This window comes from Clytia hemisphaerica, unplaced genomic scaffold (assembly GCF_902728285.1).
Source record: "Clytia hemisphaerica strain Z4C2 unplaced genomic scaffold, Clytia hemisphaerica genome assembly, whole genome shotgun sequence".
In the NCBI taxonomy this organism is placed as follows: Eukaryota; Metazoa; Cnidaria; class Hydrozoa; order Leptothecata; family Clytiidae; genus Clytia; species Clytia hemisphaerica.
In genome coordinates, this window is record NW_027103936.1 from 148,706 (window position 1) to 163,627 (window position 14,922).

Below are 14,922 nucleotides of genomic sequence, written 5' to 3' on the forward strand. Positions count from 1 at the left end.
CTGAAAATGCCGGAAATCGCCGTCCTTGCAGATTTTCATTATATGTTTTCCTTGTATTTCTATGTTCTTCACACAAAAACATTATTGATAACAATGCTCACCATCAAGCATGATTCAATTGTCAATAAAAGTGATTTTTGAAGCCGGAACTTTCTATTAATTTTTCCCTACAACCCTTCCCTCTCCCCCCATCAACAATCAATGATGAATTTATTGCGTTATGCATTTTCGCTAAACGATATATTTTCTGACTGATTTTTTTCTCCTCGCATTGCTATCTAACTTTCATCATCAGGTAGGTCCATTCAGCATCTAGCTTGTTTTGTCCGTTTTATGACAAAAAATGGTCTGATTTAACAAAATTTTGCACCGCAAAAAGTTTCGTTTTACACACTCTTTACACTCATTCAGTGCATATGCTTTCATTTCGACCATTACAGTGCACTTTAGGAAGCCTGAAAAACGTACCCTTAATTAAAGGCCCTCTCGGGTTCAGCTCACACTACGTCAATGCACTAAACGCAACGGAAAGATTATCCCTTTTTTTGATCAGTATTTTCATTATAATGGTTCATTCAATTTCATTTTCAGGCTTCAAAGATTTTGGAGAACATTGGATATCCAGATTTCATTCTGAATAACACTGCTTTAGAAGCTGAATACAAAGGAGTAAGTCATCTATGTCTTCTTTTTTACACCCCTTTCTCACAAACACGGTGGGATTCTTTCACCAAGTTGGGGTAAAAAAAAAATGGACTGTAACTTGATTGGGATTGATATTACTATGTTTTTTTTATGGCTTGGGATTTGAATTCCATTGTTTGGAGCCAGAAAATCCAGTGGGAAAAAATAGCACGATAATTTGCAGTGAGGATTTTCTTATCAGATTTTTTACAGGGGATAGAATATAATTTTCCACTGGGGACGATATTTTGGCCAATTATTCTACTGGGAAGGGGTTCCAGTGGGTCTAAAAGGGGGTGTTTTTTCTTACGTCGACTTCTATCAATAAGGTCCTAAAATTGAATTTGAAAGTTTTATTGAAATAATGTTTAGCATTGCTTTGTCTGGTATAAAATTAAAGCTTAAAATTTACCAAGCCTCCGAGCTTCCGAGCTCAGCGATTGCAGTTTTAAGCTTAAATATTTAAGTGTTTAATTTTTATTTTGTTGTTTTGTCTTATAGCTAATAGTGACGAAAGGCCAACACTTTTTGAATTACATGGAGCGCCGAAAATACAAAAATTTGAAGAATTATTTGAAACGTGGAAAACCAGTTGACAAGTCTCAGTAAGAGTGCATCATTTATATTGCCCAGTTTATTTGTTTGCTCGAGACCTCAAATGTCTATCCATTATTCAAAATGATATGCCTAAGTCGATAACCTTACGGTTGCCGATCAAGTGGTCGGGATTTGATTCCCACTCCTTGCGACTTACCTATGTGCTCTGTGTAGAATTCTCTAAAAATCTTCGAGGAACAGTTAGGTAATGATGATGGTATTGAGTTTTGGATTGACCAAATGAACAAATGTGAGTCAACTTATGGGGGGATTGAATAGTTCAGTTTAAATTACTTGTGGACGCTAGCTGATGGTAGTTTTTAGTTCTAGAAGCAAAACCGGTACTTTTGAGTGGGTTTGTCTTTTCAACTGATTTTAGGATAACACCATTCAAAATATCTGCATTATATTTTATTATAGGTGGGGAATTTTACCTACAACAGTCAACGCATATTATGCACCAACTGAAAATAAAATTGGTACCTTTTTATGAAATTTTGTCTTCCTTTATTACTCTACCAACCGTCTCAATGCTCCACCATTGGCACAAATTATCCACATTTTACGTCGAATTTCAAATTTACTGTACATATGATTAGTGCGTAAGCACGGAACTCAGAGTGATGTACTTTTTAGTTTTTAATGGAAGATAACTTTTAAAATATTGATATATGGCTCCTGGTTCTAAACTAATCGAGCACTCTCATGGCGTTGATTTACCACACTTGTTTTGCTCCATTATTTGTTAAGAACCCCAAACACTACTCATAATTACTCTCGTCAACAAAGATAAATGGCAAGAGGGAACATCTTTCTAAAATTTCATTTTTTCGCCCTCACAGGATTTCCTGCTGGAATTTTGCAATGGCCGTTTTACGACAAATCTGCTCCAAGGTAAATGTTCTTGTCATCTCTTACTTGACCTTAATTCTTTTTGAATCAGGAAAATCAATTTATGGCTTCTTATTCTTGCTTGGAAATCTGTCGAAAAAACGTGCGTGTCCGCCTCGATTTACTAGATTTATTCGACTTGACTTAGGTCTACTATCGACCACCTGCGAATCTTGATTAGACTTTATACTGTTCAAATCATTTTAGAGCTGTTTCTTACGGTGCAATTGGAATGGTTGTTGGTCATGAAATTACACACGGTTTCGATGATCAAGGTTTGTCTCTTCTTACCTGGGCTCTAGTTTAAACGGCCGACTTTCTGCCTTGCTTTGCTTTCCCTCATTTCGAAGATAAGTTGGTTGAAACTCGATTGTCTGGAGTCACGGCATACACCAGGGTTAGTCTCTTATATCAAACGTAGGCAAGGCAAAAATTCGGCCGTCTAAACTAAGCAACATCCATGCTTCAAACGGTCTGCAAAAAGCCATTGCATTTGGCCTGAATCTTTTTTAATCTTCATCAACAATCTCTGAACCTTCACAGTCTTGCACCAGACAAAATAAAATGTTTTTCCATTTTACTTCTTTTCACTCGAATGTCTTCTTTTGTTTTAGTGGAGGGCTTTTATATAGTTAATCATTGCAAAACGGGATATGTTTGACGTATAATTGTCTCACTTTTAAGTAAACTGCTTGCATGAATGCAATGTAAAATAGCGTTTTGTATTTCTTTATTCATAGGCAAGGATTTCACGATCGCTGGTAATTTTGATACTTGGTGGACGAATAAATCAACAACAGAATTCAAAAAACGATCCAAATGTTTTATCGATCAATATTCCAAATTCAAATTGTTTGGTAGAAATGTAAGTAAACATTACCAGCTCATTGTTAGGAAAACTTGATCTTTTGAACCCCCCCCCCCCTCGGAAATAAGTGACCTGAATTTTGCCTCAAATAGTTACAAGATGTATACTAAGCACGATTACACAGAGGTATTAAAAATACGATATCAAAATCGAAAACAAAACTTTGTATTCAAAGTTGGCTTTGGATTGCACCGGAAGAACTTCCTCTACACATCTACATTTCAGCGTTTGATTTTTCTCGGTTTTGATTAAAATGACTGTTAGACATTTGAGTAGCAGAAGGGCTTAAGAAAAACAAAATCTTCTTCTGTGCTTCCTTAGATGAAGGGACAGCAAACACTGGGAGAAGATTTAGCTGACAACGGTGGACTTCGTCAATCCTTACAGGTACGCACTTTTGATTACCGTATTACTTCGAATAAACGCCCCCTCTAGGGGAGGGCGTTTATTAGAAACTTGTGACTTCAATACTTCAATACCAGTGTTGATTGGGTTTGAAAAGGAAGATTTTAGTCATTTCTTGTAGCCAGAGCAGTTTCGATGCAATTTAAGTCGTTGAAACAAAGAAATTTTGCACTAAATTCCTAATAAAGAAATAAAACAAAGGGTATATTTGCTCTAAATATTTGACTATAGACTAAAATAATTTAATAAACGGGGGGCTCGAATAAACGCCCCTCTAAAAATCGAAAAAATTAAATAAGCGCCCCGGGCGTTTATTCGAAGTAATACGGTATGAAATTCATAACATTATCAAATTGTGTATCTTGCGTTTTTAAAGCAAGTTCAATTGTATTCGACATGTGGGCAAAATCACCGTCCACCTTACTCGAACGACGGTAAAAACACCAAAATACTGTTGTCTGTTTAGGTTAGCAAAGGCGATATGAAGCCCTACATTCATCGCCTTTGTTTTGCGACGACTTCACTTACCATCGTCCTCGATATCCTTCGATACATAAACTCGCATGAAGGGCATGTCGTTTTAAATCTTTTCAGTCACTCTTCTGTCCTCAGGTATCTACCAGATCTACTTAGATGCCTAGATCCTTTGTGATTCAAAATAAAAATGTATTTTAATATTCCAATCTAATTTAGGCTTATAGAAATTGGGTGGCTATTCACGGGGAAGAAAAGCAACTACCTGGTCTCGATTTGACGCCTGATCAATTATACTTCTTGGCTTTCGCACAGGTACGTAACTCAATAGCTTTCTTGATTCTGGCTGTAAGTCAGGTTATCTTTTTTTGCCTTTTTCAAACGTAGATTATCCGCAATGACATAACACAAAAAATAGGACACATAATTGTTTGGGAAATTTTTTATATATATTTATTAAATAAGAATTAAATTTATGGGGAAAATAATATTTACAAACAAAATTTAGAATAAGAAAAAAATGATTTAGAAAAACAAGTATACGGAATATTTGAGGCGAACCTATTAGTTCAATTTGTCTTTGGCTTCTTTGGCTTCAGCGCGGGCCTTGTTTCGTAATTCGAAGAGAGCGCGTGCTTCTGACTGACTGATTGGTCGAAGGTCAGTATCAGTTTGTGCGCTTCCAGCAATGTCGGGCAGGTCATCAGAAAGTGACGGCATTCTCGTGAGATAGCGGGCAATTTTACCAACAGTTTGGAAAGAGATTGGTTTTTGACCATCTTCAAGCTTTTGTTCTTTAGTCAAGCCATCGTCGCCTTTACGTAAACCGAGCAAGGCTCGTGCTTGTAGCAACTCGCTAGCTTTTTGTTCAATCAATCCCAAATAAGAAGCGAGATTTTCATACGTGATTCTGGAACCGGCGAGGAGTTCAGTCATGGCTGATCGATCACAACGAACAGAATTCAACATGCAGTCAATCTTTGTATTGATACCATTCAATGTTTTTTGATCCAATTTCAATTGATCGTTGACTTTAAAGCGGACCTCGTTTATACGAATCTCCTTATCTTGTAAAGACTTTTTAATAGCTTTATGTTTGTTCTCAAGGTGAACATCTTCTTTACGCATAGAATCGATTTGCTCTCTGATACTGTTAATATTGTTATCCATAGCTTGAACTTCTTGTGCTTGTTCTTTGACGAAGTTGAACAAAGCGAAATTTTGATCTTCTATACGGATGAACTTCTCAACCATGTTATCGATATCAGAGGTACCACTGACCTAAAATAAAAAGAAACAACATATTTTCAAAATAAAGATAAATAGATAATCCAAATTGTCTAAATTATCTATGGTTTGATAAAAGTACAACCAACTTAGCGATCTTTCGATTTAAATCGGCTGAATTGATATTTATTAGGCCTTAAATTAAGCAAAACCCAAAGATTTTAAAGCAAAATACTTTCCGCTTTTGTTTTGACTTAACTAAAAACACTACACATCTTCAGTATAGCTACTCTGTACTAGAGTGTATCTTACGATTATCGTAGCGTAGCTACGGCAATGAATTTTGAAATTAGCCGTAGATATTGGGTTTGTGTACAGACAACAGTATAGCATGCTAGACGGCTAAATAAAAGTAAGGTACTGTAAGCAAAACTAGTTGAAATATAAACTAACACATCCCGTGATCACAGTTAACGTATTTATAAACGTACCTTTTGCAATTCGTTGAAAATATTTTCGTAATGTTCCAATTCAACTTGAAGTCCTTTAACATAATTCAACAATTTCTTTTCACGGCGATCTTTAACAGCTGTTTCATAGATTTCTGTACGTTCTTCCATTTTAGTTTGCATGAATTCGCGTAATTTTTTATCATGATCAATGATTCGTAACAGATCTTTAAGTTCGGAATTGAATGTGTTCATATCACGCTCGGAGCGTTCGCGCAATGAGTGCATACGGTGCTCTGCTTCATCACGGCTGTAAAAATAAAATAAAATTATAAATGGATTGAAAGTATGGATAAAGATGTGACAAACCTGAACAAGTTACTAAACATTCCATGAAGATTGCACTTTTGTCTTTTATCGTAGCCTATTGATCCATGCAACGGGGGAAAGCGTTAGAGAGAATAAACTATACCTATTGAACAGTAGAGTTGATTGTTCAATCAAATGGTTCTTCTCTCCCTTGCCTTTCACCAAGTGTTTGTGTAATTTTTGTTGCAACTCTGTGAAGCGGGCACGTTGAACATTAATATGATTGATTTCTTCACGCAACTCCTTGTTCTTAGCCAGAGCTGTATTGAACTTGACATTGGCTTCATTCAAGCGGTTTTCCATAACACGATTTTGTTTAATGATGGTTTTACATCTGATTGCAGTAGCTTGACATCCTCCCATGTCTTTACGGAAAGCATCCATTTTTTGTTTCGTCTTTTTGATTTTACGGTTGATTTCTTTTTCAAAAGACATTTGAGCTTCCATTGCAACTTTCACATCTTCTTCATCGTCTAAAAGTTTACGGAGCTGTTCAATGTTCTCTTTATCGAAACTCTTGTTCTTGCGACTGCTAGCAAGCTTGTAATCGGTTTTCAAATCATCGTGCTCGTTGTTAAGACTTGTGAAAGAATCGCGTTGTTTCTTTAATACGTATTCCGTCTCCTCGCGATAAGTACGACGGTCCTCCTCTAAAAGACGGTATTGGCGTTGTAAACGAATCAATTCGGCCTGAAGTTCCTCTTGGGTTTCGTCGGCGGTTTTATCCTCCAACTTAATGCTATTTACTTTGTTCATCATGATATATCCTTTGATAACCAGCGCTTTTTGACAAAATTCTTCTTTTTTTTGCGAGATAACGACTGCTCTCTTGGAAATTTTTTTCTCTATATGCCACTTTCGGTACTTGACATGAATATGTTTTATTTTGATTTTGATAATTGACGTCAAATATATTATTTAACGTCAAAAATCTGACGACATATCTTTCTTTTCCTGAACAGGTTTGGTGCACGGCCTACAGAGAATCTGCAGCGATCAATCAAATTGAAAATGGTGTACATTCGCTCTCTATGTTCAGGTAAGAGAAAATTAGTTACCCTTGACTACCATTAAATCCTGTGTGCACATTACAAGAAGACCCCCTCCTTTTCCATACTGTACAAATTGTTAACTTTATACTAGATTTTATGAATAAGTATTTGGCTATTTCCTTTCCTTTGTAATTTTATTTTCTTCAGCTTTTTCTACACCATTTTTTAAGCACACCAGTTGCTGTAATAAATATCCCAAACATTCAATTTTTGTCCGTCAAAAGTTTAGAAGGATCTTTGTATCTGCTACATTTCGATATTTCATGTAATACGTTTACGGGAATAATAAAAAATTGACTTAAAAATGGGCTCGTTTCACTCGTGCAAAACCTCACTTTTATCGTTTCCTAATGCACAATAATTGAATCTCAAACTTTATAAATTACTCTAGTCCGACTAGTCACAGACCTCTACAAAAAGCCCGTATTATAAGGAACACGGATCTGTTAGTGATTACTAGCAGCCTAAAATTACTTTCATCTCCTGTAGCGATTTCAGTAGGGAGTCACGTGGTGTTCCCGTTGTGTTCGAGGTACGTAAAGTATAGTGTACAATGTTTCTCGATTCTGTATTATATTTTCACCTTTTTTCAGGGTAATCGGTACTTTACAGAACAACGAAGATTTCAGCAAAGCGTATAAATGCCCTGTTGGATCAACCATGAATCCGTCCAAGAAATGTCGGGTTTGGTAATCGTAATCTAAAGGATATACACTGTAAAAGCGCTCTCTGAGCTGTACAATTAATGAGCAAATGCTACGGTTTTGCCCATTCGTACAAAGGAGGTCGGTGGAAAGAAGATACGCTATAGCGGGCAATCGGCTGGAAGGTCCAGAGAGAAAGCTCTCGTGAGAAAAGCGTTACCGCCAGGATCAGAATCGATAAATCAAATGAACATTTCGGTATTCAAAAAAACAAGCTATATTTTTCATTTTTTTTATGTAAGATAGGAGTAATTTAAAATAAAAATATGTATATTCTTTTAAACTTAGAAAATTTAGTTTGTCGCGAAAATGTCAGGATGTCAAGACGTGACTTTTAGATTTAGGAGCAGTTTTGGGACTTTTTCGCATTCATTATTTTGTTCACATATCCAGGCCTCCGAATGAGCTCTTTTCAAGACACTACGAAATTCACCGGCAAATATGTAAGAGCCAGGTACTTACACTAATACTTAGCTAGGCTTGAAATATAGTTTGATCGAGTAAGGGTATATATTTAGTCTGGATAGCTCTGTCGAGGAAAGAGAAATTTAAGTTTTATGGCAATATGAACACAAATTACATGTTTTGTAAATAGTCGAATAATATAAATCTTTACAACAAAAGAAATGGTGAATTGAGATTTTTGGAAAAAAATTACGTCTGTATTATTTCATCAGCTCCGACCCCCCATACTTAAGAGTTTTCCAAAGCAGTGCCAAGAAACCTCTTTGGAAAATCAAAAATTATCACTTCTCCATCGTTATTACAAGCTCCAAGGGTGGTTTCCCACTCCTTCCCAGAGGTTGATGTGATGATATGAATTCTTGAAAAATTGTAGGCTGCACGCATCCTCGAAATTAATTTTGATATATAGGGGATTACTTAGGCAAGTGAAGGTAAAGCAATGTAGAAACCGTTAAAGGGTGCCTTTTTGGAACCTTGTAGTCCCTGTAAGGGTTGGAAAAATCAGAAAATTAAATCTCAGTCCCATTAGTAAATTATCGGCAAAATAGGAGAATTTAAATATTTGCCTCCAAAAAAACAATTCGATGAGGGTCGTAAAATTCACAAAATCTTTTATTCTCTTACTCCCGCAAGGGTCCGATGGTCGAAAGCCGGGCGGCATCCTCCGTCAACCTGTAAGCCAATACCATTAAATTTATAAAGCCCGAGAAAAGTGTCTCAAACCCATGCAAGAAAAAGTGAAGCCACTTCATGACGATGAATTGTATCTAGCGGTTCCTTTATTTTGGAGGACTGTATGTTTTGAAATCTAGCGATAGATTTGACTTTCAATCCGAAACTCCGACTAATATTTCTAAATTCAAAAGTATAAAATAATTTCAGAGAGTATTGATATTCTTTTGACACAGGCTCTCAACTTTTGCATACTATTTTTTTCAAGTCATAAAAATAAATTATTGGAGTGACAAAAGTGATTCAAAAGTATACACACAGTTGAAATTTCGCATTTCAGCGTTGAAAAATGTTCATAAAATATATTGCAAACTTATAAACAAAATCGAAAATAATTCTTTTGTGAATTACGAGTAATGCTCAAGCTTCTAAGGTCTATCAATATCCTTTTACCTAAAAGAAATTGTGACGGAATATTGACGGATTTTTTATACCAATTTTGAAATACAGGCGGCAACGAAGCTCGCTTGAAAGACACAATAGAAGATAGATGCCCAGTCGTTTATATGTTGTTTATATGTTATATTGTGTAAAAATGTGGAAAGACACGTTGTTGTCATGTTCCCTTAAACGTAACAAACCGAATATCGCGTTATCTTTTCAGTCAGCGAAGTAGAGTTTGGTACAGGCTATATTTAGACCCGGCTTCCTAAATTATTAGGTAGTATAACAAAGGAGCACGAATCCATTAGTGGATGCCAGCAGTCTAGAGCTTTCCCCAAATTTTTTAAATTTTTCCCTGACATCCTGAGGTTGTACTCTCTCTGGATGCCCAGCAGAGGTCAGGTGTTTTCAATCAATCAACGTTGATCGATGATATGATGGATACCGCAAAAAAAAGTTCCGTTGATCAAGTAATGGGCGGATTATGGACCGCCCATAATCAAATTTTCCACCCATCGGCGTGTAATCGAAGAAAGGCGGCAAAATGATACAAACAGTGAGGATTTTTTAGAGGAGGATGTGCCAAACTTTGATGACCTTACCATGATTAAATTGCAGGTCAAATATATATTTGTAGATGTTTATTTGTTTTGTTTATTAATGTAGTATACATATGGCATTCAGATATCTTCATAGAGGTAAAGGTTTATGCCACCCCTAGATTTTATGAGCTGAACTCTTATTATGCATTCTTCTGTTGCTAAGGATATTTTGCACACATGTATGCTTTTTGTGCTGTGATTTGTTTATAATTTATAAAGTCTGTGTATTTGTAGTATTAGTAGCATGAATCTAATCTCCTCTTCATGTCAAATAATATCAAATAAAATACACTTTGTGTGTCTGTGAGTGTCTGTAATTTTTATACTGTTTGTCTCAAGTTTGATAGAAGGAGAAAAACGACCTTGTCGGAAACCAATTAAAATGTCAAATTCTTTTCAAATTTAGTTAAAGAACTGTGCTCACATGTGCTAAAGCTAGAAAATACCCAGTTAACTGCTGTTTTTTATTGATAAATTTGATTTACATTTAATCTTTCCACCTGTGTGTGAAGGTATCTTGGTTGATAATGATTGCTTGAGAAAGATTTGAATTAACAATAAACTGAAAGAGAAATTAATCTTGATTCATGCTGCTTTCCATTCAAATGCACAAACAGCAACTGTAAATGAACTATTTGAAATCTAGAGAAAAAATATGGATTCTTGGCAAAGAAATTTGAGAGCCACTAGTTCAAGTTCAAATTTGAAAGATGAAAGAGGTGCCAAGAGAAAGAGTAAACCAAAAACTAAAGCTGGTGTCAAAGATGCGTTATTAGAACCTAATCAAAAAGATGATGAAAGATCACGTCACAAAAGTAGCAGCTCTTATGAAATATCAAAAGTAAAAGCAATATCTGATGACAAACTACACAAACGACAATCTATTAGAAAAACTGTTTCACATGAGGTATTAAATCGTAAATCTGATTCAACAAAAAGGAGGGTAAAAACTTTGTCTACTGAAAGACGGTTGCTCAAGCCAGAAACTCAATATCCATCCGTGCCTGATGTTCGAATAAAGAAGACACCTTCTGTTGAAAATTTTCGTGGTACTCTTAAAAACAAGAAGAAATCTCGCTCAGAAATGAAACTTTCATCAAGCTCTAAAGATGAAAATATGGAAATTGAGGAAGAAGACAAAGTTCACACAATAATGAAATCGTTAGCTGGTGAGGAGAATGTTATTTTTATTTGTTTATTGATGTTTTCTAATCCACTTTAAAAACCATTTTTACCACTCTAGATGACAATTACAAATATCTTCATTTTGCGTCGCCCGACCGGCGGCTCTTAAAAATTGAGTAAAATTGAGTCGGAAAGTCAGTAAAATGGTCGGACTTTTTGTGTCGATGACGTTTCCTTCACTCAAAAACTTAATTATTACTAATTTTTTTACGAGTGATTCTTCTAGTTCATTCACAGCATTTTAACTTTGTTTATCATTACATGTGCCATTTTGTGTCAAAGGTCACAGGTGGTCACAGTGTTTGTTCAAGGGTCATAATTTGAAACCATGCAATACACACGGTCGTTTTGGCTATCGAACATTTTTTTCTTTGAAAAATGGATGATGGAGGCCGGATGAGGGGAAGAAATTCACCTCAAATATTTGACTACCAAAGGGGTTTTAAGTACCTGAAAATAGGACTGGTTGTTAGACTGTTTGTTAAGGGCTGTTAAATGTCCAGCTAACAGTTGGGTCTTTAAGATAAAAACGGCAATTATTGCTCTTTTTGGGAATTATTGCCGAAAACGGCAATTTTTTCAGCGATGATATGCTGAATCAGCAAAAAAATAAAAAACTAAATAAATGAAAATTGCCGTCTTCAGCAATTATTGCATTTTTTGGAAAGTAATTTGATTGATTTTATTATTGAACACATGGTATTTGACACTCTTGCAATAAGTAGGCCCACTGTGCCTTGTTTAGTTTTGTTTTCAACTGGTTTTTATTGGAAATGCAGATAGCAAAATCGAGTCAACTGTAAACATTAAGAAAGCAATACAGAGCTGTTGATGAAGGCAAAAAACTACCTTTCCAAAAGAAAAAGTTTAACAACTGAACCCAAAACTAGCAAATCAATCCAAAGAAAAATATATAAGACAAAATCAATAGTAAAGATCATCGATGGAAATAGTTCAAAACAAATGCTCGAATACTACCACTATCCAAACCTAGTGTAAAAACTGCCACTTGGTACACATCCATCAACCCAATGCCACACACCTAAATAACCCATTTCCATCCGACATACACATGAAAAGACAAATCCAATAAAATGACAAATCCGGTACCAATATTGTAAGGGTACATAAGTAGCTCAGTTTCGAAACAAACTTACAAAGGGGGTTTTGTTATCTCTTTCTGGCTGTGCTTCGGTATTGATGCAGGATCTTTTGCATATTATTTTAGATCTTTTCATGTTATTGAGCAACGAAAAATTTAAAAAATTACTTTTAAAAATACGAAAAAGCTTTTTGTCGATGCAATTTTACAATTTTCAAACACTTCTGACATCTTTGCTTTGATTCAGCATTTCATCGTTGAAAAAATTGCTGTTTACGGAAATAATTTCTGATTACAGAAATAATTGCCGAAAAGAGCAATAATTGCCGTTTTTATCTTAAACACCCAACAGGTTAATGTCAGTTAATTTGGTGGTCAGTTTGAGAGTATGGTTTGGCCTCAATAAACCTGTTGACATAATGTGATTGTTACTAGCAAACACTATAGAGCCAGGAACGGTCAAACAAGCGGCCATGAGTGTCTGCATACAGCTATTCGCATCTACGTGGGACCAGGGCTGTTCAAAATCAGATTTTCTAGTAGGCCTGAAGGCCGACCTAAAACAAAAATTTGACCGCTACTTGACCGCTGGTAATACCATACCAAGACATGTTTAGTTTTCATGTGTTTTAAATCGCTTGGGGAATTAAATTTTTAAGTTAAAATATATTCACTTTCAAGAACTCCAATCACTTTAATTTTTTGTTCTTCAAGGTGTTGAAAACTGCCGTTTTTTCGTTGGTGAACTGTTTTTTTTTATATTAAAGATACACTTTTGGTAAGGTTTTGAATCATCAAGTCTGTTGGAAGATTTTAGATTTTGTTAATTGCAGGCATAATACCAAATGTTTCAAATATTCTAAAGTCTTTTGGCAATGATTCATTTAAAAGCTGGTACTATACATTTTTTAAAAAATCTCCCATTTTGGGATATTTAGAAGTATCAAGTTTTGCTATCTAAAGTTAAGTATAGCTCAATTATCCTTTTCTGTGTATCTAGTCATAAAATCATATCATAATAAGAATAAAATTGAAATACTTTTTATTTCAATTAATAACTCCTTCATAGTCGTTCTTGTTTTGAATAGAAATCTTTCAAAATAAAAGGAACTTTCATTAATGTTTAAAGAGTTTTAAAAGAATGAATTCTCTTGAATTTATTTGTTCAAATAATAGATAAAAAGTGAAACTTGTGATAGTTGTACTTTTTCTTGTGCTTCTAGACACACAGAAGAAGACACAAGCCAAAGTGTTCAAAAGTTGGCTCAATTACAATTTGAAACTTGTAAGTTATAATACTTTTTTACTCAATTGAGTTTTTGTCTTCTTATCTCATTACACTGCACTACAGTGTTTGTTTTTTATAATTCATTTATTAACATAACTGTTTTGTTATGATTACTCTTTCATAGATACAGTCATCTGTGTTGGTGAAAGATTTATTCCATGATTTACGAAATGGTGTTATTTTGGTTAAAATTGTTGGATATTTTTCCAAAGAAAAACAGGTATTGTATAAAAGTTTACCAAATATATATAATTTGAAAATGATACTGGCATCTCGTATGATCAAGTTGTTACATGCTCTTGTTAATTGATAATGTTTTTTTTTTTCATATTATTTTTTGTCTATAGTTTATAGAGAAGGGGAACAACAGGATCCATCATGTCAATAATGTGAACACTGTTTTAAAGTATTTGAGACTGAAAAAGGTGAGACTTTCACATTACAATGTTAATGATTTCATTATCTCATTTTTAATAAAAAGGTAAAGTTTGAAACAAATTCTTGGTTTACTTTTCTAACTTACTTTTTGATATTTATTAGCAATTTTGAGTCCTATGAAGTTGAAGCTAAAAGTATTCTGTGCAATGACACAATGATATAATAGCAAGTTAAAACGGTTTTCTTTATAATATAATCTATAAAATTTCAAATAAAAGTGATTCCGCTTTCCATCTGTAAAACCTTCCAGGTTAAATTGGTCAATATTCATGCTGATGCAATTGTAGATGGAAATAAAACGATCACGTTAGCATTACTTTGGGCCATAATCAATGTTTTTCAGGTAAGAGTTTAGACATTTTATGATTACAAAACAAGTTGATACTGTGATAAAGGGGGTATTTAGTGTTATTATCTTTAGTATTGATTCTCACACTCCTGGGTCCTCTTTATATTGATGTGAACCTATAATAACTTTCAAAATTTATCGTATAACGTGGCTGATTTCCACTTCATGAATAGTTTCGAGTTCATAGGGTATGTTAATCACTATTTGAATCAGATCATCCAATTTTAAACCTTCGCTATGTATCTCCATATTGGCCTCAAAGTCTGCACACGTAAGGCTATGAAAAATTAAATACAAAGCTTTTAAAAGATATAAATGAATTAGGCTTTTTGAATTTATGATTTGGATCCAAACAAAGGCTATAATACAAAGACTTGTACTATACTCTTGGTTTATTCTATATTGCAACACCAAGAGCATCTGAATTTATTCTAGGCTGGAATATTTGCTGCAGTTGAAGGGGATAAAGGAGACAAGGCTATTGCAGACATGTCAAATAAGAAAAAAATAAGTTTAAAACAAAACCTTTTACAGCAATGCACATCTATTCTTAAATCCTATGGTTTGTAAGTGTTTTTTAGATATTCTTGTTATTGTTTTGCTACCCACTAAATATATGGAAACATATGACATTGCCAAATTAGTTTGAGTTTATAT

The 14,922-nt window shown here is 34.6% G+C and overlaps 3 protein-coding genes across 4 annotated transcripts in view; 2 read left to right on the forward strand and 1 right to left on the reverse strand.

Annotated features, from left to right (window-relative positions):
- LOC136809833 (endothelin-converting enzyme 2-like) overlaps window positions 1–8,367 on the forward strand; it is a 40,916-nt gene extending 32,549 nt beyond the window's left edge. The window contains exons 12-21 of one of the 2 annotated variants that reach the window (XM_067066388.1): window positions 592–669; window positions 1,186–1,289; window positions 1,702–1,760; window positions 2,124–2,175; window positions 2,380–2,447; window positions 2,913–3,037; window positions 3,362–3,427; window positions 4,139–4,234; window positions 6,927–7,003; window positions 7,610–8,366. In XM_067066388.1, the coding sequence (XP_066922489.1) occupies window positions 592–669; window positions 1,186–1,289; window positions 1,702–1,760; window positions 2,124–2,175; window positions 2,380–2,447; window positions 2,913–3,037; window positions 3,362–3,427; window positions 4,139–4,234; window positions 6,927–7,003; window positions 7,610–7,709 (825 nt within the window). In that variant the 3' untranslated portion in view covers window positions 7,710–8,366. Of the gene's footprint in view, window positions 1–591; window positions 670–1,185; window positions 1,290–1,701; window positions 1,761–2,123; window positions 2,176–2,379; window positions 2,448–2,912; window positions 3,038–3,361; window positions 3,428–4,138; window positions 4,235–6,926; window positions 7,004–7,609 lie in introns of both variants that reach the window. The other variant, XM_067066387.1, reaches the window with a different exon arrangement.
- LOC136809834 (coiled-coil domain-containing protein 63-like) lies at window positions 4,397–6,802 on the reverse strand. Its single transcript, XM_067066389.1, has 3 exons — window positions 6,068–6,802; window positions 5,638–5,905; window positions 4,397–5,200 (listed from the first exon to the last, which is right to left on the reverse strand). The coding sequence occupies exons 1-3, from the start codon at window positions 6,721–6,723 to the stop codon at window positions 4,484–4,486; spliced, it is 1,641 nt and encodes a 546-aa protein (XP_066922490.1). The 5' UTR covers window positions 6,724–6,802; the 3' UTR covers window positions 4,397–4,483.
- Window positions 8,368–10,483: 2,116 nt separating the features above from the next.
- Window positions 10,484–14,922, forward strand: part of LOC136809822 (muscle-specific protein 300 kDa-like) — a 42,340-nt gene continuing 37,901 nt past the window's right edge. Inside the window, exons 1-6 of the mRNA XM_067066375.1 lie at window positions 10,484–11,072; window positions 13,414–13,475; window positions 13,603–13,698; window positions 13,826–13,903; window positions 14,167–14,259; window positions 14,701–14,831. Coding sequence (XP_066922476.1) covers window positions 10,559–11,072; window positions 13,414–13,475; window positions 13,603–13,698; window positions 13,826–13,903; window positions 14,167–14,259; window positions 14,701–14,831 — 974 coding nt within the window. The 5' untranslated portion in view covers window positions 10,484–10,558. The remainder of the gene's footprint in view (window positions 11,073–13,413; window positions 13,476–13,602; window positions 13,699–13,825; window positions 13,904–14,166; window positions 14,260–14,700; window positions 14,832–14,922) is intronic.

Bases quoted from the DNA above. Each gene is read 5' to 3' on its own strand.
- LOC136809834 (XM_067066389.1), bottom strand. From the start codon at position 6,723: ATGATGAACAAAGTAAATAGCATTAAGTTGGAGGATAAAACCGCCGAC. The intron at 5,906-6,067 runs GTATAGTTTATT...TTATTTTTACAG, and splicing joins TCAACTCTACTGTTCAATAG to CCGTGATGAAGCAGAGCACC. The intron at 5,201-5,637 runs GTACGTTTATAA...TTTTTATTTTAG, and splicing joins TTTTCAACGAATTGCAAAAG to GTCAGTGGTACCTCTGATAT.